At 43.4% G+C, this 20,333-nt stretch overlaps 1 protein-coding gene across 2 annotated transcripts in view; it reads left to right on the top strand.

Moving 5' to 3' along the window:
- The first annotated feature begins 6,862 nt into the window (after positions 1 to 6,862).
- Positions 6,863 to 20,333, top strand: part of LOC139280069 (chromatin remodeling regulator CECR2-like) — a 93,114-nt gene continuing 79,643 nt past the window's right edge. For both annotated transcript variants that reach the window (XM_070899555.1, XM_070899556.1), the window contains exon 1: positions 6,863 to 7,329. In XM_070899555.1, the coding sequence (XP_070755656.1) occupies positions 7,198 to 7,329 (132 nt within the window). In that variant the 5' untranslated portion in view covers positions 6,863 to 7,197. The remainder of the gene's footprint in view (positions 7,330 to 20,333) is intronic.

The following is a 20,333-nucleotide window of genomic DNA, read 5'->3' on the forward strand; positions in this document are numbered from 1 at the left end:
TCATGCACAAGGACTCCTAGGTCCCTCTGTACTGAAGCACTTTGCAATTTTTCTCCATTTAAATTCTAATCTTTTCTAATTTTTTTTCAGCCAAAGTGGATAACCTCCTACATTATATTCCATCTGCCAAATTTTTGCCTTCTCACTTAGCCTGTCAATATCCCTTTGCAGATTTTTTGTGTCCTCACAATTTGCTTTCCCACCCATCTTTGCAACAAACTTGACTACACTCGGTCCCTTCATCCAAGTCATTGATCTAGATTGTAAATAGTTGAGACCCCAACACCGATCCTTGCAGCACCCCACTTGTTACTAACAACCGGAAGATGACTTATTTATCCCGACTCTGTTAGTTAGCCAATCCTCAATCCATGATATATTAGCCCCAACACCATGAACTTTAATTTTGTGCAGTAATCTTTTATGTGGTATCTTATCGAATGCCTTCTGAAAATCCAAATACACTAGATCCACTGGTTCCCTCATCCACCATGCTCGTTACATCCTCAAAGAACTGCTGCAAATTTGATTTTCCTTTCATAAAACCATACAGACTCTGCTTGATTGAATTATAGAAACATAGAAAATAGGTGCAGGAGTCAGCCTTCTTCAATGAGTTCATGGCTGAACATGCAACTTCAGTACCCCATTCCTGCTTTCTCTCCATACCCCTTGATCCCCCGAGTAGTAAGGACTACATCTAACTCCTTTTTGAATATATTTAGTGATTTCGCCTCAACAACTTTCTGTGGTAGAGAATTCCACAGGTTCACCACTCTCTGGGTGAAGAAGTTTCTCCTCATCTCGGTCCTAAATGGCTTACCGCTTATCCTTAGACTGTGACCCCCTGGTTCTGGACTTCCTCAACATTGGGAACATTCTTCCTGCATCGAACCTGTCTAAATCCGTCAGAATTTTAAACGTTTCTATGAGATCCCCTCTCATTCTTCTGAACTCCAGTGAATACAAGCCCAGTTGATCCAGTCTTTCTTGATATGTAGTAACACCTTTCTGCCCCTGTACTCAAATCCCCTCGCTATGAAGGCCAACGTACCATTTGCTTTCTTAACCGCCTGCTGTACCTGCATGCCAACCTTCAATGACTGATGTACCATGACACCCAGGTCTCGTTGCACCTCCCCTTTTCCTAATCTGTCACCATTCAGATAATAGTCTGTCTCTCTGTTTTTACCACCAAAGTGGATAACCTCACATTTATCCACATTATACTTCATCTGCCATGCATTTGCCCACTCACCTAACCTATCCAAGTCACTCTGCAGACTCATAGCATCCTCCTCGCAGCTCACACTGCCACCCAACTTAGTGTCATCCACAAATTTGGAGATACTACATTTAATCCCCTCGTCTAAATCATTAATGTACAATGTAAACAGCTGGGGCCCCAGCACAGAACCTTGCGGTACCCCACTAGTCACTGCCTGCCATTCTGAAAAGTACCCATTTACTCCTACTCTTTGCTTCCTGTCTGACAACCAGTTCTCAATCCACGTCAGCACACTACCCCCAATCCCATGTGCTTTAACTTTGCACATTAATCTCTTGTGTGGGACCTTGTCGAAAGCCTTCTGAAAGTCCAAATACACCACATCAACTGGTTCTCCCTTGTCCACTCTACTGGAAACATCCTCAAAAAATTCCAGAAGATTTGTCAAGCATGATTTCCCTTTCACAAATCCATGCTGACTTGGACCTATCATGTCACCTCTTTTCAAATGCGCTGCTATGACATCCTTAATTATTGATTCCATCATTTTACCCACTACCGATGTCAGGCTGACCGGTCTATAATTCTCTGTTTTCTCTCTTCCCTCCTTTTTTAAAAAGTGGGGTTACATTGGCTACCCTCCACTCCATAGGAACTGATCCAGAGCCTATGGAATGTTGGAAAATGACTGTCAATGCATCCGCTATTTCCAAGGCCACCTCCTTAAGTACTCTGGGATGCAGTCCATCAGGCCCTGGGGATTTATCGGCCTTCAGTCCCATCAATGTGCCCAACACAATTTCCCGACTAATAAGAATTTCCCTCAGTTCCTCCTCCTTACTAGACCCTCTGACCCCTTTTATAACCGGAAGGTTGTTTGTGTCCTCCTTAGTCAATACTGAACCAAAGTACTTGTTCAATTGGTCTGCCATTTCTTTGTTCCCTGTTATGACTTCCCCTGAGTCTGACTGCAGGGGACCTATGTTTGTCTTTACTAACCTTTTTCTCTTTACATATCTATAGAAGCTTTTGCAGTCTGTCTTAATGTTCCCTGTAAGCTTCCTCTCGTACTCCATTTTCCCTGCCCTAATCAAACCCTTTGTCCTCCTCTGCTGAGTTCTAAATTTCTCCTAGTCCCTGGGTTCGCTGCTATTTCTGACCAATTTTTATGCCACTTCCTTGGCTTTAATACTATCCCTGATTTCCCTTGATAGCCACGGTTGAGCCACCTTCCCTTTTTTATTTTTACGCCAGACAGGGATGTACAATTGTTGTAGTTCATCCATGTGGTCTCTAGATATCTGCCATTGCCCATCCACTGTCAACCCCTTAAGTATCATTCGCCAATCTATCCTAGCCAATTCATGTCTCATACCTTCAAAGTTACCCTTCTTTAAGTTCTGGACCATGGTCTCTGAATTAACTGTTTCATTCTCCATCCTAATGTAGAATTTCACCATATTATGGTCACTCTTCCCCAAGGAGCCTCACACAACAAGATTGCTAATTAATCCCCTCTCATTACACAACACCCAGTCTAAGATGGCCTCCCTCCCTAGTTGGTTCCTCAACGTATTGGTCTAGAAAACCATCCCTTATGCGCTCCAGGAAATCCTCCACCATATTGCTTCCAGTTTGGTTAGCCCAATCTATATGCATATTAAAATCACCCATGATAACTGCTGCATCTTTATTGCATGCACCCCTAATTTCCTGTTTGATGCCCTCCCCAACATCACTACTACTGTTTGGAGGTCTGTACACAACTCCCACTAATGTTTTTTGCCCTTTGGTGTTCTGCAGCTCTACCCATATAAATTCCACATCATCCAAGCTAATGTCCTTCCTAACTATTGCATTAATCTCCTCTTTAACCAGCAATGCTACCCCACCTCTTTTTCCTTTTAGTTTATCCTTCCTGAATGTTGAATACCCTTGGATGTTGAGTTCCCAGCCCTGATCATCCTGGAGCCACGTCTCTGTAATCCCAATCACATCATATCTGTTAACATCTATTTCAGCCACCTTATTACGGATACTCCTTGCATTAAGACACAAAGCCTTCAGGCTTGTTTTTTTAACACCCTTTGTCCTTTTAGAATTATGATGTAGTGTGGCCCTTTTTGTTTCTTGCCTTTGTTTACTCGGCCTTCCACTATTGCTTTTTACCTTTCTACCATCTGTTTCTGACTCCATATTACTTTGCCCTGTCTCATTGCATAAGTTCCCATCCCCCTGCCACATTAGTTTAAACACTCCCAAACTGCATTAGCAAATGTTACCCCTAGGACATCAGTTCCAGTCCTGCACAAGTGCAGACCGTCCCTTTTAGACGAGGGGATTAAATGTCGTATCTCCAAATTTGCGGATGACACTAAGTTGGGTGGCAGTGTGAGCTGCAAGGAGGATGCTATGAGGCTGCAGAGTGACTTGGATAGGCTAGGTGAGTGAACAAATGCATGGCAGATGAAGTATAATGTGGATAAATGTGAGGTTATCCACTTTGGTGGTAAAAACAGAGAGACAGACTATTATCTGAATGGTGACAGATTAGGAAAAGGGGAGGTGCAACGAGACCTGGGTGTCATGGTACATCAGTCATTGAAGGTTGGCATGCAGGTACAGCAGGCGGTTAAGAAAGCAAATGATATGTTGGCCTTCATAGAGGGGATTTGAGTATAGGGGCAGGGAGGTGTTACTATAGTTGTACAGGGCCTTGGTGAGGCCACACCTGGAGTATTGTGTACAGTTTTGGTCTCCTAACTTGAGGAAGGACATTCTTGCTATTGAGGAAGTGCAGTGAAGGTTTACCAGACTGATTCCTGGGATGGCGGGACTGACATATCAAGAAAGACTGGATCAACTGGGCTTGTATTCACTGGAGTTCAGAAGAAGGAGAGGGGATCTCATAGAAACGTTTAAAATTCTGACGGGTTTAGACAGGTTAGATGCAGGAAGAATGTTCCCAATGTTGGGGAAGTCCAGAACCAGGGGTCACAGTCTAAGGATAAGGGGTAAGCCATTTAGGACCGAGATGAGGAGAAACTTCTTCACCCAGAGAGTGGTGAACCTGTGGAATTCTCGACCACTGAAAGTTGTTGAGGCCATTTCACTAAATATATTCAAAAAGGAGTTAAATGTAGTCCTTACTACTAGGGGGATCAAGGGGTATAGCGAGAAAGCACGAATGGGGTACTGAAGTTTAATGTTCAGCCATGAACTCATTGAATGGCGGTGCAGGCTTGAAGGGCCGAATGGCTTACTCCTGCACCTATTTTCTATGTTTTGTACAGGTCCCACTTCCCCCAGAACTGGTTCCAATGTCTCAGGAATTTGAATCCCTCCCTCTTGCACCACTGCTCAAGCCACGTATTTATTCTAACTATCCTGCTCTCTCTACTCTGATTAGCATGTGGCACTGGTAGCAATCCAGAGATTACTACCTTTTGAGGTCCTACTTTTTAATTTAACTCCTAGCTCCCTAAATTCAGCTTGCAGAACCTCTTCCCGCTTCTTACCTATATCGTTGGTACCTATATGTACCATGACAACTGGCTGTTCACCCTCCCTCTCCAGAATGCTCTGCAGCGGCTCCGAGACATCCTTGACCCTTGCACCAGGGAGGCAACATACCATTCTGGAGTCTCGGTTGCGGTCGCAGAAACTCCTATCTATTCCCCTTACAATAGAGTCCCCTATCACTATAGCTCTCCCACTCTTTTTCCTGCCCCTTTGTGCAGCAGAGCCACCCATGGTGCCATGAACCTGGCTGCTGGTGTCTTCCCCTGGTAAGGCATCTCCCCCAACTGTATCCAAAACGGTATATGCTTTTCCAAATGTTCTGTTACTGCTGCCTTAATAATGGACTCCAGCATGTTCCCAACGACAGATGTTAGGCTAACCAGTCTATAGTTTCCTGCTTTCTGTCTGCTTCCTTTATTAAATAGGGGTGTTACGTGTTGGTTTTTCGATCCGCTGGGACCTCCCCTGAATCCAGGGAATTTTGATAGGTTACAACCAATGCCTCGATTTCCAAATTTTCATTTTTGTTTTCAAATTCCTCCATGGCCTCGCTCCTCCCTTTCTTTGTAATCTCATCCAGCCCCACAACCCCCTGAGATGTCTGCGCTCCTTTAATTCTGCCCCTTGAGTATCCCTGGTTATAATCACTCAACCATTGAAGGCCGTGCTTTCTGTTGCCTATATCCAAGCTCTGGAATTCCCTGCCTATACCTCTCTCTCTTTCCTCCTTTTAAGATGCTCCTTAAAACCTACCTCTTTGACTAAGCTTTTAGTCACCTACACAAATTCCTCCTTAGTGGCTCTGTGTTAGTTATTTTTTGTCTGTGAAGCGTCTTGGAGCGTTTTGCTTCATTAAAGGTGCTATATAAATACAAATTGTTGCTGTTGTTCCCCTTTATAAAGTGAGGTTATCCACTTTGGTGGCAAAAACAGGAAGGTGGCATATTAGGAAAAGGGGAGGTGGAATGAGACCTGGTACATCAGTCATTGAAAGTTGGCATGCAGGTACAGCAGGCAATGAAGAAGGCAAATGGCATGTTGGCCTTCATAGCGAGAGGATTTGAGTATAGGACCAGGGAGGTTTTGTTGCAGTTGTACAGGGCCTTTGTGAGGCCACACCTTGAATCTTGTGTACAGTTTTGGTCATTCTTGCTATTGAGGGAGTGCAGTGAAGGTTCACCAGACTGATTCCTGAGATGGCAGGAATGACATAAGAAAGACTGGATCGACTAGGCTTATATTCAGTGGAATTTAGAAGAATGAGAGAGGATCTCATAGAAACATATACAATTCTGATGGGCTTGGACAGGTTAGGTGCAGGAAAAAATGTTCCTGATGTTGGGGAAGTCCAGAACCAGGGGTCACAGTCTAAGGATAAGGGGTAAGCCATTTAGGACTGAGCCATTTAGGACTGAGCTAAGGAGAAACTTCTTCACTCAGAGAGTTATGAACTTGTGGAATTCTCTACCACAAAAAGTTGTTGAGGACAGTTCGTTAGATATATTCAAAACTTGAGTTAGATGTGGCCCTAAAGGGATCAAGGGGTATGGAGAGAAAGCAGGAATGGGATACTAAAGTTATGCTCATATTGAATGGTGGTGCAGGCTCGCAGGGCCGAATGGCTAACTCCAGCACCTATTTTCTATGTGAATTTTAAAATTGGCAATTGGCAGCAAGAAGTGAGCATATTGCCTTGTCGCGTCTCCTGCATTCTAATAGTGATCACACTTAAAAAGAAAAAGTGTATTGTGTGGAAGACGTCCTGACGTGGTATAATCAAGGGGCTGTGGAAATGAAAGTCTTTGTGATCGCTTAATGCTGGGAGTGGCCGCAAGGCGGCCTGCTCAAGGTTCCAATTGTAACCGGTCGACTTCCGGCTCCCCCCACCGGGCATGTACCATCGGGCGGCGGGGGCGGGAGAAGAAAAGGAGTGAAGTTATAGTACATGAGCAGGAATAAGACAGCAAGTTAACGGTTATAAATCAAAAAGTAGATTTATATAGATAAATAAATCTGTGTGTGTAAGTGCGATTAAGTTTATTTTGCGGGTGTTTTTTTATGCGTGTTGCTAACCTAGACCCCTCCCTCCCGTCTGTCTGTCTGTGTGTGTGTGTGTGTGTAGGCGGGTAGCGTCGACGACGTTGAGGGAGAGACAAACGCAGCCGAACGGCAGCGCAGCGCGGCGATTGTGGGCCGCCACGGCGTCGTTGTGGTAGTGAGGGAAGTCTGACTGACCGACTGAGCAAGCCGGCGTCGCGAGGAAAGGAAGTCTGACTGACCGACCCGGCGCCGTGAGGATAGAAAGCCTGACTGAGCCGGCCGGCGTCGTCGTGGTGAGGAAAGAAGATCTTGAGTGTCCGACCCGGCGTCGTGAGGAAAGAAAGCCTCCCTCTCTCCCTATATCTGACCGAGTGGCTGAGGCGGCACTGGCCCGGCCGGATGGCACCATGGCGCCGCCGGGCTGTGTGAGAGGCCGCGCCTCGGCCGAGCGGCTGCGCTCCTGGTGGGAGGTGCCGGCCGTCGCGCACTTCTGCTCCCTGTTCCGGGCCGCCTTTGCGCTGCCCGACTTCGAGATCGAGGTAAGAGCTTTTTTTAACCGAGTGTGTGTGTGCGGGGATCGGGGTGTGAGGGGAGGATCGGGAAACTTCACCGCCTTGGCCGACCATCGTGTGGAGCATTGGCCGCCGCTTTCACGCTCTTCGCTCGGCCAGTGTTTGAAGGCCTGAGGCCCACTCTTTCTCCTTTCATCCGTTCTCCTCGAGGTTGATTTTTCACAGTCCAGATCCCCGGCCTGGCTTTAACGTATGCCGCGGGGTTAAATCGCCCTGCTGTGGGTGTTGGGGGACAAAGACCGGCCGCGCTTTCAAAAATAAAATTGAAAGGGGGAATCCACCCGCCTCCCCGGCGGGCTGAGGTTTGCGTGTCATTGTTTTCATCATCTCCCTTACGGTTTGGTTTCATTATATCCCCCTTCCCGGGTGTGGGTTTAATTATTGCCCGCTTCACTCTTTGGGTTTACTTATTGTACCCCGCCTTGGATTTGTGAGTTATACTCTTAAACCCTTTGGTATTTGTTGCTTCTTCTCTCCCCTCGCCCCCCCCCCCCACCTTTGAGTTTAGGTTTGTTTATTGTCCTCTTCATTCTGAGTTTAATTGTTCCCCGACCTTGGGTGTGTTCGGCTAATTAATGATACGACCCCCTTTCGACTTATTTGTTGTCTTGCCCCCCCCCCCCCATTTGGGTTTAATTGTCTCTTTCCCTTTGAGTTTGGGTTTAATTGTTTCCTTCCCTTTGGGTCTGGATTTATTTACTGTCCTCTAATTGACTCTTTCTCTTTCTCTCACCCCCCCCCCCCCCTTTGTGTTTAAATGTTGCCCCTTGCCCTGGTGTGTGGTGTTGGGTTTAAAATTGTTGCCCCTCGCCCTGGTGTGTGTTGGGTTTAATTGTTGTGCCCTTCGCCCTTGGATCTGTTGAGTTTAATTATTGCCCCTCGCCCTTGGGTGTATTAGGTTTAATTATCATCCCAATCGCTCTCCAGTGCTGGTTTTACTCTTTCCCCAAGTTTGCATTTGGTTCCAGTTTAAGTAGGTTATGAAACCCAGTTAGTTTGTTGACTAATCTGGGTGGGCCAAACCATGACCCAAGTGGATTGGAACCACTAAACTGCTTATTTTGAAGTCTTATTTACATTTCTTCAGTGTTGATCGGTTTTGTTTGGTTAGTGTCAGATTTAGATGGCGCATAATGGTGGTGGAGTTTATGAATGCTATAATTGTTTGTTTTTAAAAAAAAAACTTGCTAAGTAAATTGTGTTAAGTGTGGTATTGTTGTGATTGTTCCTTTTAGTTGTTTTTGTTTGGCTATTGAGGCTCAGTGACTCATCTCTCCTTAATGTAAAGCATTACGTTATTGGTTTTAAAATGTCTCTGTGTAGGCGAGCTGTGGGAAATGGTGAAAACTACCTTGAACCCGATCCAGTGACGCAGTAATGTTTCCTTTTAAGCAAGGTGTTGTTGCGTAGTCTTACAGACGTATGTGGCAGTGAAAATTACTTTCATGAGCCTTGACCTAGAACCAGCTTATCATTATTCTGTTGCATTCAATATGATGGCGAATTCCAAAGTGAAAGGGGAAAGCTGAATAATTAAACCAGAAACAGGAAGAAATTATTTAACTTAAAAAAATATATACTTTTGAGAGCGCTCTGAATAACATCATGGTTTAGGTTTCTAGACGGTTTGGTTTAGTTTATCCTGTTTGGAATTTTAAAAGTTTTCATTCAATGTGAAATCAATGTTACTGTATCCCCTGAGACACTTGTATCCCAGGACAGATTGTAAATCATTCTGGTGCTGTCATAACAATGATACCAGCCATCTGATTGTGCCCTCCTAATCAGCTCTTTATGTGGGGTTGCACATGACCAAGCATACTAGTTATGCTACTGTTGTGCTCCATATAGACTTGCATTTATACAGCGCCTTTCACAACCTCGAGTTGACTCAAAGCGCTGTACAACCAATGAAGTACTTTTTGAAATGTAGTCACTATTGTAATGTGGGGAACCCGGCAGCTAATTTGCGCACAGCAAGGTCCCACAAACAGCAATATGATCAGCTAATCTGGGTTTTTTTGTGGTATTGGTTGAGGGATAGATATTAGCTAGGACACCGGAGAGAACACCCCTACTGCCATGGGATCTTTTACGTCCACGTGAGCGGGTAGATAGGGCCTCGGTTTAACATCGTATCTGAAAGATGGCACCTCTAGGTTCTGCACTGAATTTTGTGCTGAAGTCTCTGGAATGGGGCTAGAACCCATAATCTTCTGACTGAGGCGCGAGTGCTATACCACTGGCCAAGGCTCAGTTCCTTCAACTCACTGTCATTATCCTGCCCAGAAGTACAGCTAAACTTCTTCACTATGACTCTTATTGCTGATTCACTCATTTGCTGACTCATTCCTATACAGTAATTGTGTTTTTCTGTAAATTTAAAGAGAAGTCTTCATGAAGGTTACTTCTAAAGAGGAGATTAAATAATCCCAGTGTTTCGTTTTGTAAATTTTTAATTTAAAGATGAGCTTTGAAATGTTGCATCTAGCAATTGATGCACACAATAATATATTTAAAGTCTTTTAATCACAGAATAGCAAAATAATACCAGTCTGGATTAGTGCACCTTAACCTCTGAACTGGGTTAGAATCCATCTCCGAATGATGGCATGACCTATGTGAACTTAGTTTGAAGTACATGAAACCAGTTCTTGGTAGGTAAGTATGCAGTGCCAAGTGCCATTATAATGCCAATTTTATAGAATTATAGAGTAGTACAGCATAGAAGGAGGCCATTCGGTCCATCGAATCTGCGAGCTCTTTCGAAGAGCTGGCAGTTAGTTCCACTTCCTTGCTCCTTCCCCATATCCCTGAAACATTTTTTCTTAAAAGTATTTATCCAAATCCCTTTTGAAGGCTACTATTGAATCTTTGTCACCACTCTAGCAGGCAGTGCATTCCAAATCCTAACCACTCATTTTTTAACTATTTTTATAAATGTTACTTCAGTAAGGATTGTCAATATGAGCAGTGTGATAGTGTGGATATCTGAACGGAATATATGGAATTAAGAACAGTAAAGTAAACGGGATATATGAAAATGTATAAGCCATGGAAGAATAGCTGGGAGAATGTCAGATTGCAAATAGTGCAACATCAGCTTAGCTAACAGTCTGTCTCAAGGTTTCAAGTCACTAATCCTGCCAATAATATATAATTGTAACATGAAATACATCTGCAGAATTGCAAGGTCTCAGTAAATAAATAGTCACACCATTAGATTGAAACATTTGGAGGCAATACTTGAGCTTTCAAGAAGAACATCTCATATGGATTGACTAATGAGTGGCTGAGTTAGACTGTCAATCCATTTGTATTTTGTTATCTGATTTCAAAACTGTATAACTGTTAACGCTTTACGATGTAACTTCACCTATCCGTAGGGAGTGTGTACGCTCTATCCAGAGAGTATATCTTCTGTCTGATAGGTCTTACTGGCCGGTAATAAAGACTGCTTTGTTCAAAGCACAAGAGGTATTCGACTCAGTAATTTTACTGAACCAGATTGAGGTAAAAGAATCCAGGAATTAACAATAGTGGTGCAGTAGGGCGTGCTCTTCTGTGGTATAGGGTTATGGCACATTATAAGGTAGATGCTATAAGCCCTGCTGGACCTGAGGGGCTTGATGCACTGTATGAACATACAAACATGAAAATGATGGAGAGTAAAAGACCAGTTGGTCCATGGAGACTGTTTCACACAGTCACGATGCATTAAGCGTCATGATTCACAACACCCCCACCTGCATGTAATCTGTGAGAGGCAAGATAGATTAAAAATACCACGTCCAATTTAAGGTGGGGGGTGTTATGTCTGGAAAATTCCTTTCCGACCCATTTTAGGTGATCAAAACCAGTTCAGAAGACCACATTGACCATCATTTACATTAGCTTTCGTATTCTGTTGATCTCCACCCCTGCCAAGAACTGGTTCAGCTCTCCTTTGAGAGAGTTATGCAGGCGATTACCACTCCACGCATGAGCAGGCAGTGTGTTCCATAGCTCTATTATCCTCTGGGTAAAGAAGACCGGCCAACATCTGATCTACTACTGCTCGTGAGTAACTTGTACGCATAACCACTGGTCTCATTGAACCTATTTCATTGATATAATTTGTCAATATAATCTTTTCATTTTAAACACTGCATCAAATCACACTGGAATCTACGCATCGCTAAAATAAATAGCATAAGAACAAGAATTAGGAGCAGGAGTAGGCCATATGCCCCTCGAGCCTGCTCTGCCATTCAGTAAGATCGTGGCTGATCTTCGACCTCTACTCCACTCTCCCGATTGATCCCCATATCCCTTGATTTCCCCTAGAGTCCAAGAATCTATCTATCTCAGCCTGGAATGTACTCAACAATTCCATATCCATAGCCCTTTGGGGTAGTGAATTCCAAAGATTCACAACCCTCCGAGTGAAGAAATTCTTCCTCATCTCAGTCTTAAATTGCCGACCCCTTATCATGGGGCAATGCCCCCTAGCTCTAGACTCTCCAGCCATGTGCTTTGAGATGAGTATCATTCTGGTGGCCTTCCTCTGAACCTTTTGTGTCAGCTGTGGCTCAGTGGGTAGTACATTCGTCTCTTGAGTCATGAAGATTGTGTGTTCATACCCCACTCCAGGGACTTGAGCACAAAAATCTAGGCTGACACTCCAGTGCAGTGCTGAATTGGTGTGGAAGCAAGTTATCCTCTATACGAGGGACTGTCTGAGAGGGAGTGCTGCACTGTCGGAGGTGCTGTTTTTTAGATGAGATGTTAAACCGAGGCCCAGTCTGCCCTCGGGTGGGCATAAAAGATCCCGTGGCACTATTTTGAAGAAGAGCAGGTGAGTTACCCCCGGTGTCAATTATCACATTGCTTTTGGAGCTTGCTGTGCGCAAATTGGCTGCTGCGTGTCCCACATCACAACAGTGACTACACTCCAAAAGTACTCAATTGGCTGTAAAGCACTTTGGAACGTCCGGTGTTCATGAAAGGCACTATATAAATGTAAGTCTTTCTTTTCCAAAGCCTCCAATTTCACCCACCATGTAAAAGGAATGAATGTTCCATTCTCCATTGGGATAAAGAAAGATAAGGGTAATTATTGTCACTCAGAAACTTCAAGTGTAATAATTCTGTTTGAAGAGAAATGGCTGTTAAAAAACCTTCTCTCCTGCACAAAATAAACAGCCTACCTCCATGCAAAATGTCCTATGCTGAAAACTCAGTAAAAAGATACATTTCCTATGAGTTGATCACATTAGCCTGAGTCTGTACCAGAACCTTGTGAATTGCCCATCCCAGCCAGAGAGAGAGCGCGAGCGAGTAGAAGCTCCACAGTGAGCTCTTTGTTCGCAGAAAACATGTCGGGGTCCCTGCTCCTGGTTGCTGCTCGATAAGCGCATGTGTCTATTCGTAATAGCAAATCACAGAATAATCATGTTTGAGACAATCTGAGTTTCAGAAACAACGAGAACCAGACGGCAGCATAGAATTTCAAAACAGCCAACTTCAAAGATGTGCTTAAACAAATTTATTGTTGATGGGGTTGTTTTAACAGCATTTCAGTGGAGGGTAAGGGGAACTCCTTTAAAAGCGTAATGCTGAATATGCAGGATCAATACATATCCTAAAAGAAACAAACGTATGCTGATGAAGTATGACCTTAAGTTGATAAAACAATTTCTACAATTCCTGCAGCAAGAAGGATTACGGGGTTCACTGAGATAAATGTAAGAATGATGCACAAACATATTGAAAAGGTGGTCAGAGGTTAAAAAGGGGGACCTGACACAGGGTGCAACTGCAAACACACAACAGCAAGACATTCTTTCGGTGAGCGGGCAGTCGGAGAGAAGTGGTGCGAGCCCCTAAGATGCAGGCTGAGCTGAAACCAAGAATAGGCACAAAATAATTAACATATACTAAATGATTGCATTGTCCAAGTATTCATTCGAAGCAATATGGCCTCCTCAAATTGAGTAGAATTAACAAGATTGTTTGATTTTTTTTTTAAGTAGAATTGACAAGGCATTGAGCGAGACTAGAGAGCAGGTTTGTGAGGTGCTAATGCGTACTGTGAGGACATTGATGAATATTGGAAATAGGCTTAACGTGGTGTGTATTTTCCAAAAAGGTGGCAAAAAGCACAATCGATTAACTGGTATGAAATTGAGGATTATTTGTGCAATAATTACTTACGAACAGCAGTCAGAATGTGTTTAGAAGCTGATTGATGAATTTCCATGGCCTTTTTGAGGAAGTGATAGCCCAAGTGAACTGTGAAAAAACCTTCTGGCATTGTGTGCCTAGACTTCCAAAAAGCATTTGACAATAAAATCTTAAGCTTAAAGCAGAGGTAAAATTTGGGAATAAGTAAGGAATTGACTGAAGGGCACTAAACAGCTCGCCACAGATCAGTATTGAGATCCCTTCTGTTTCTATCAATGAATTGGAAACTCATTGAAAATTGGCAAAATTCACATGATACCACACTGCAAGGGAAGGCTGATTCTGATGAGGCAGTTCCACAACTGCAAAAGGAGTTGGACCAAATATGCAAGTGGGCAGAGCAATGGCAGATCAAATTTGAGACGGACAAATCTAAATCACACAGGAAGAAAATATTGCGCACTATAAATACACCATGAATGGTGTCAAAATAACTGAGGGTGAAGTGGAATGAAAGTTTAGGGATCCTGATAGATTTGATGATGAACATGTCTAAGCACTGTTAAACCACAACCAACAATGTTAATAGGATGTGGGACTATATCGCCAAAACAAGAGGAAATGGCTTTCAAAAGCCTCTGGAATCCCTGCCTCTGCTGCCAGCCCTCCTTGCTGGGTTGCTGAGGTTGCCACTTTCCAGCTCCATTTTAAAATGAAATGTTAAATACTGAGGACGTGTTTGAAAAATGATCTGAAGACAGGAACATGTTTTGCTGATGCTGTCTGCTGCTTCTGTTCATTTTCTGTCGGGTGCTGTTAAATTTAATTCTGATAGCCGGGAGGCAGTTATGCGTTCACTTTAGCCGTTGTACCAGCCATCGCGTCCGTTATAAGCGGTGGGGACTCTACTGTGTTCAGTTCTAGAGACTGAGACACGGGGGAGACGTTCAGGCCCTGGTAGCAGTCCGAATAGAGCCACAAAGCTGATCTCTCGTGGCAGTGGATGAATTATCAGAAGCGATCGGAGAGAATTGAGCTTCTCAGCTTTGAATGGAGGCATCTGAGGGTTGACTTTGTAGAGTTATACAAGATAGTAAACAAAATAAGGAAAGGTAGATTCAGAAATTTACTTAAAAGCTAAACCATGAGAGTTAGGACAAGGAGCCACAGGTTGAAACTAGTATGAGTCAAATTTAGGACTGACATCGGGAAGATTTTTGCCCAAGATTATCATAGAATAGAATCATTAACATATGGAATGGGCTTCCAGGTAGGGTAGTGGAGGTAAAATCTCTGGAATCATTTGAGAAGCAGTTGGTTGCCATGATTGGAGAATGTAAGGTCTTTCCAGAAGGAGGAGCTAAAATGGCCGAAGTGGCTTTCCTTGCTTGCATTTATTTTGTTGTATGTGTAGGAACGGCTGTGATGGCCCCAGTGAGATGATGCTCGCTGTTCAGGCTGGTGGATAAAACAAAGATGGGTACTTGGGCATGGTACTGGAGAGGGTCCATCTTTTGTAACTGGGGTTACAGAGTCATTTTTATTCAGGGGAGAAGATTCAGAAGAAAGAAGTGGGAAGCCCCTAATCTTGCTGTTATATAAGAGCCTTGGAGTGGGATGGGAAGCTGGTGGTGGTAAGCTAAGACTCCCAGTAAAACTTCAAAATTGAAACAAACCTGTTCAAGGCTGCAAAACACACATGATTTAGAGGCCATGTTAGTAGCTAGAGCTTTCATCTCACGATTTATGATGCCATCTGGATCCCTTGTCTATGTCACGGCCTTGAACGCATACCCAAGCGCTCTTATTTTCTATACCGATCCTTTAATTTGTTTATCTTTCTGGAGCCTTGTAAAGTACCCGCAGTCATGTGTGTTCCTTGTTTTGTTAATTATGGTGTAGCATTGCAGTATGAGTCGCTTGAGATAGTCACAGCCACAGGTGCCTGCCTTTCTGCTCAATTCTGCTTTGATTTTTCATAAAACTAAGTGCATTTCATTTGGCATTCTCACTAAGTCAGATGATGCATTCTATCTTGGGGAGAATGGAACTTTGTGCCATCTAATGTATTTATTCCGTTGCTACGATGAAGCTGTATCCCTGTATGGTTATAAAGTTTGATACTAAGTAAACACTTGGTGAGCTTGTTGATTGCTGTTTGGGCTGTAGGTTAAAAACCCTGGCTTTGTTTGCAGGAACTTAATTAAGAGGCTACAAGGCCGTGTGGCTTTTGTAGTTTCTGTTCATGGACAGTCTGCATATTCCAATTGTGTCTACAATTTAAACTCGTGTTCGGATGATGTCGATAAGCTGCTCAGTCTGTGGCGAATGAGGTCATTTGAATCTTTTATTACATTCTACCCAGCCGCATATAATAATTATGTGGAAGTAGTCAGATGGAAATATTTTCCATGTTTCCACATTCATAATAGTCAAAATATTAAATGGTTTGTCTTTAAAACTGATTATTATTTTACGATAAATGGAATATTGTATGGGAAGGACTTTTTATCCACGCGTTTGGGAAAATGTACCTAAAATTTCATACTCCATACAACAGGCTTTATCTGTACTGTGCAACTAATCCTGCCTTGCTCATAACCTCACAATAGAGTTTTGCTGAAGTGTGGAGATATGTCATTACTGTGCATGATGTATTCTTTTGATCAAACATGTCTCCTCAGATTGATGTGGATGGAATTTTTATTCCATTGTTACTCAGCTCAGTTACTTTCTCCGCATTAACATTTTTGCAATGAGCTTTTTTTAAAAAAAATCTCACATATAATTTAGGTTTAACTGTATATAGTCATACATGTTGCATTTATAAGTTGACCCATTCATTTTGCAGCCAAACAACCTTTCAGACAGCAGCACATTCAGATTTCAACTGGTGCTGCGCTGTAGCTGTTATCACAACACTCAGTTCTCCCCTTTCTGGCCCCTGTTTTCCCCCCCGCTCCCCCACTCACTGGGAAGCCCCGGTCTCTGGTAATCTCCTTTCCAGGGACCTTCTGTTAATTGTATTGTCTATATTGGCAATATCTGCTTTGAATTCTCTGTTGTGCATTGCTATCTTCAATGATGTCAGCTGGCCTGAAACTGCAGTAGCACAATAATTAAAGTGCAACCATGGAGAATGATGCACGGTCTCATGGGTCATAAACACACCTTGGTACAAGCTAAAGATAGAGATCTCTGCAGCACACCTGGCGAATACAAATAGCGTGCAGTTATAGTTTTGAGATGAAGCAAGAAGAGCAAAGTTCAAGAGGTTTTTAAATGTTGGATGAACTCTGGGATTGAATGTTTAATTCTATTTAGGATTTTTCAGATATTACTGTTGGAGTATTTTCATTGTATTAAATTTGGTAATGCTTCATGTAAGGTCTTGTATGTCATCATCATAGGTAGTCCCTTGAAATCGAGGAAGACTTGCTTCCACTCTAAAAGTGAGTTCTCAGGTGGCTGTACAGTCCAATATGGGAATTACAGTCTCAACAGGTGGGACAGACAGTGGTTGAAGGAAAGGGTGGGTGGAGAGCCTGGTTTTCCTTCCGTTGTCTGCGCTTGGTTTCTGCATGCTCTCAATGATGAGACTCGAGGTGCTCAGCGCCCTCTTGGATGCTCTTCCTGCACTTTGGGCAATCTTCGGCCAGGGATTCCTAGGTGCCGGTGGGGATGTTAACACTTAATCAAGGAGGCTTTGAGGGTTGTCCTTGAAGCGTTTCCTCTGTCTACCTGGCACTCGCTTGTCTGTACTTGAAGCATAGTAGGTATTTTCAACTGTCATTTTGACTAGATATTTCTATCGTGTATGGCCAGCTAAAACTAAACTGCACTATAATCATGGAAATCTTATTGTGGGTCAGTTTTACTTCCCCTCTTATATTTATTCTCAGGATGTGGGTGACACCAGCAAGATCACAATTAATGCTCATCCCTGCTGGGCCTTTGGGAACTTGGCAGCTGGAGCATTGACTGAAACATGTGTGGACAAGAGTCTCTCTCTTAGGTCAGACCGGGTAGGGGTGGAGGATTCCCTTCTCTGCAGGACATTACTGCTCCTGTTCGGTTTTTAATGGCAATCCAGTAACTTTCATATCATATGGAAATGACGGACAGGAAAAGATAATCATCATGACCTTCATCGTCCCTACCAGCAGCCACCATAATCTCCTGGGAGAGGCAAATTTTCCTGAATTCCTCTCCAACTCCCGAAGGCAACTAAAACAAGTTCATAGTGTTTCATCACATCCGATGCTCCACCTACCTTTCCAATCCCCCACCTCCTACCTTTTGTTTATTATGGTATCGCCCACAACTAGGAAATTATCCTGCTTTCCTTTGCGTGTGTGCAGTGAATCTACGTTAACTGCACAAGCCTACAACTTGTTCCAAAGTTCAATGACCTCTGCAAAAAGAGAAATTTCCTGACATCTAACCTAGTTCTATGTTTACAGTACTTGTAGGCATATCTCCTGGTTCTCCCTAACCTATCTAACTCAAATCCACGTGACAAAATCTAGTCCTTCCATTTATTTTAAAGACCTCAATCAAATCTTCCTGTAGTCTACATTTGTCTAGCGTTAGACGATCCAACTAAGCCTATCATGATAACTAAGGTTCTTTATGCTAGGTATCAATCTCTAGTGGAGCTCATTTGTGCCTTATTCATCAACTCTGTACCATCCACCATGTGAGGGTGCCAAAACTGGATAAAATGTTCGATATGATGGACAGTGTAATACATTTTGTTTTGTATTGACTTGTCCAAGTAACACATCCTAATACTGCATTTGCTTTTTCTATCTCCTTGAGGCAGTGGTGAGCCCATAGGGAACACACAAGTCTTTTTCCTGCTCAACCATCTATAGTTCGGAGCCCTGTATGATATACATGTTCTTGATGTTGTTTGTATGACATCTATCTGATGTAGGCACCCATCCCCTGTCACATCCAGATCTGATTGTAGTTGTTTTTCTCATTTAAGGTCCTAACAAGTACATAATTTTTTTTAATCATTCGTGGACTGGCAGACTGTCTCCCTAATGTCTTCATCCAGCTCAGTAGTAAAAAATGTAAATCATTCCTTAACCAACCCAAGATCTGCCTGCCAGTTCCACAGGGCTCTATCATATAACTCTTCCTGTTGTTTGGCACCTTGTTAGAAGCTTTTTGAATATCCAGGTATGTGATGTCTGGGCTCCGTCTATCCACCAGCTTGCTCAAAAAATTTTATTATATTGATAAGACATGACATTCTGGAAGCTGCGTTGAAAGTTTCTAATAACCCCCTACTCTGTTCAGGTTAATTGCACATAATGGGCCCAAGTTTTGGGCCGCGCCTAGAACGGCGCAGCCCCGACCTGGACGCCTGTTTTTCGCGCTGGAAAGTGTGCCGACAAAGTACTTGCATATTCTCCGGCTCCCTGCAGGTCTTCAGCAGCTTGGCGTGGCGCACACAGAACAGCGGGGGGCGGCGCAACAGACTCGCGCCGATTCTACAAGTAGTTGGGGGGTGGGGCTAATTTAAATAAGGCAACATCGTGCCGGCAACCATGCGCGTTGGAGCACCGCACACGCGGAGTGGCACATAAACATTGGCACTCGGTCATTTTTAAAGGGACTAGAGGAAAAGTGAAGATTTGTCTCATGGACCCCTGGAAAGGCTTGTGACTTAATTTTGGGGTTCAATGCCGAATGGCCTCAGTCCCCTTCCCAGCTCGAAAGCTGCTTGATGTTTCCTCAGCTGCCGTCCAGCCACTGACGCCACCCCTATCGCGTGGCCGAATGGCCTCAGTCCCCTTCGCAGCTCGAAAGCTGCTTGCTCTTTCTTCGGCTGCCGTCCAGCCACTGATGGAAGGAAGGCCTGCCTGAAGCACCGCAGCTTGAAGGCTGCTGCTGCTTCTCACAGGTAGGAACATGAAATATTTAATCTTTGCTTTCTTTATAAATTTTTATTCAGGTTAGATCTTTATTTGTATAAGTATGACTGTTGAATGATTGTAGAATTTAATTACTTCCCTTCACCCCCTCCCCCCTCGTTCCCTACGCCTAATTTGTAACCTACGCCTGATTTATAAAGTGTAGGCAAGGTTTTTCTGAGCGTACAAAAATCTTCACTTACTCCATTCTAAGTTAGTTTGGAGAAAGTTTTCACTGCCTAAACTTTCAAAACAGGCGTAAGTGGCCGGACACGCCCCCTTTTGAAAAAGAATTCTGTTCCAAAGTGAAACTGTTCTAACTGACTAGAACTGGAGCAAACTAAATGCTGAGAATTGCAATTTCTAAGATACTCCATTCCAAACAAGTTGCTCCAAAAAAACAGGAGCAACTCAGGCCGAAACTTGGGCCCTATCTCTACTGATCCCTTCTAGAAATTTGCTTAAAACAAATTCATGTTAATGGGCCTACAATGTTGTCACTGGTTGCCCACTTTGAATAAAACCAGTGCCTTGGGATGTTTTATTACATTTAAATGTGCTATATAAATGCAAGTTGTTGAAACTGCTGGAAACACTCAGCAGGTCAGGTAGCATCTAGGGAGAAGGAAGGAGAGTGAACGTTTCAGGTCAATGAAGTTTAGTTCTGCAATATTTTGGGCAACCAGTCACAACATTGTAGGCCCATTAACATGAATTTGCCCTTCTTTAATATTAGTACCGCATGGGCCTCCAGTCATTCCATAAGAACGATCCCAGACCTAAGTGAGTTGAATGCATTCACCAGAGGGTTTTCAAATAAATGCAATCAAGATCAGTAGCCTGATCTGTTTTGTGATACCTAATTCTATCGAGGGTTAT

The sequence above is a fragment of the Pristiophorus japonicus genome, chromosome 14 (genome assembly GCF_044704955.1).
Source record: "Pristiophorus japonicus isolate sPriJap1 chromosome 14, sPriJap1.hap1, whole genome shotgun sequence".
Lineage (NCBI taxonomy): Eukaryota > Metazoa > Chordata > Chondrichthyes > Pristiophoridae > Pristiophorus > Pristiophorus japonicus.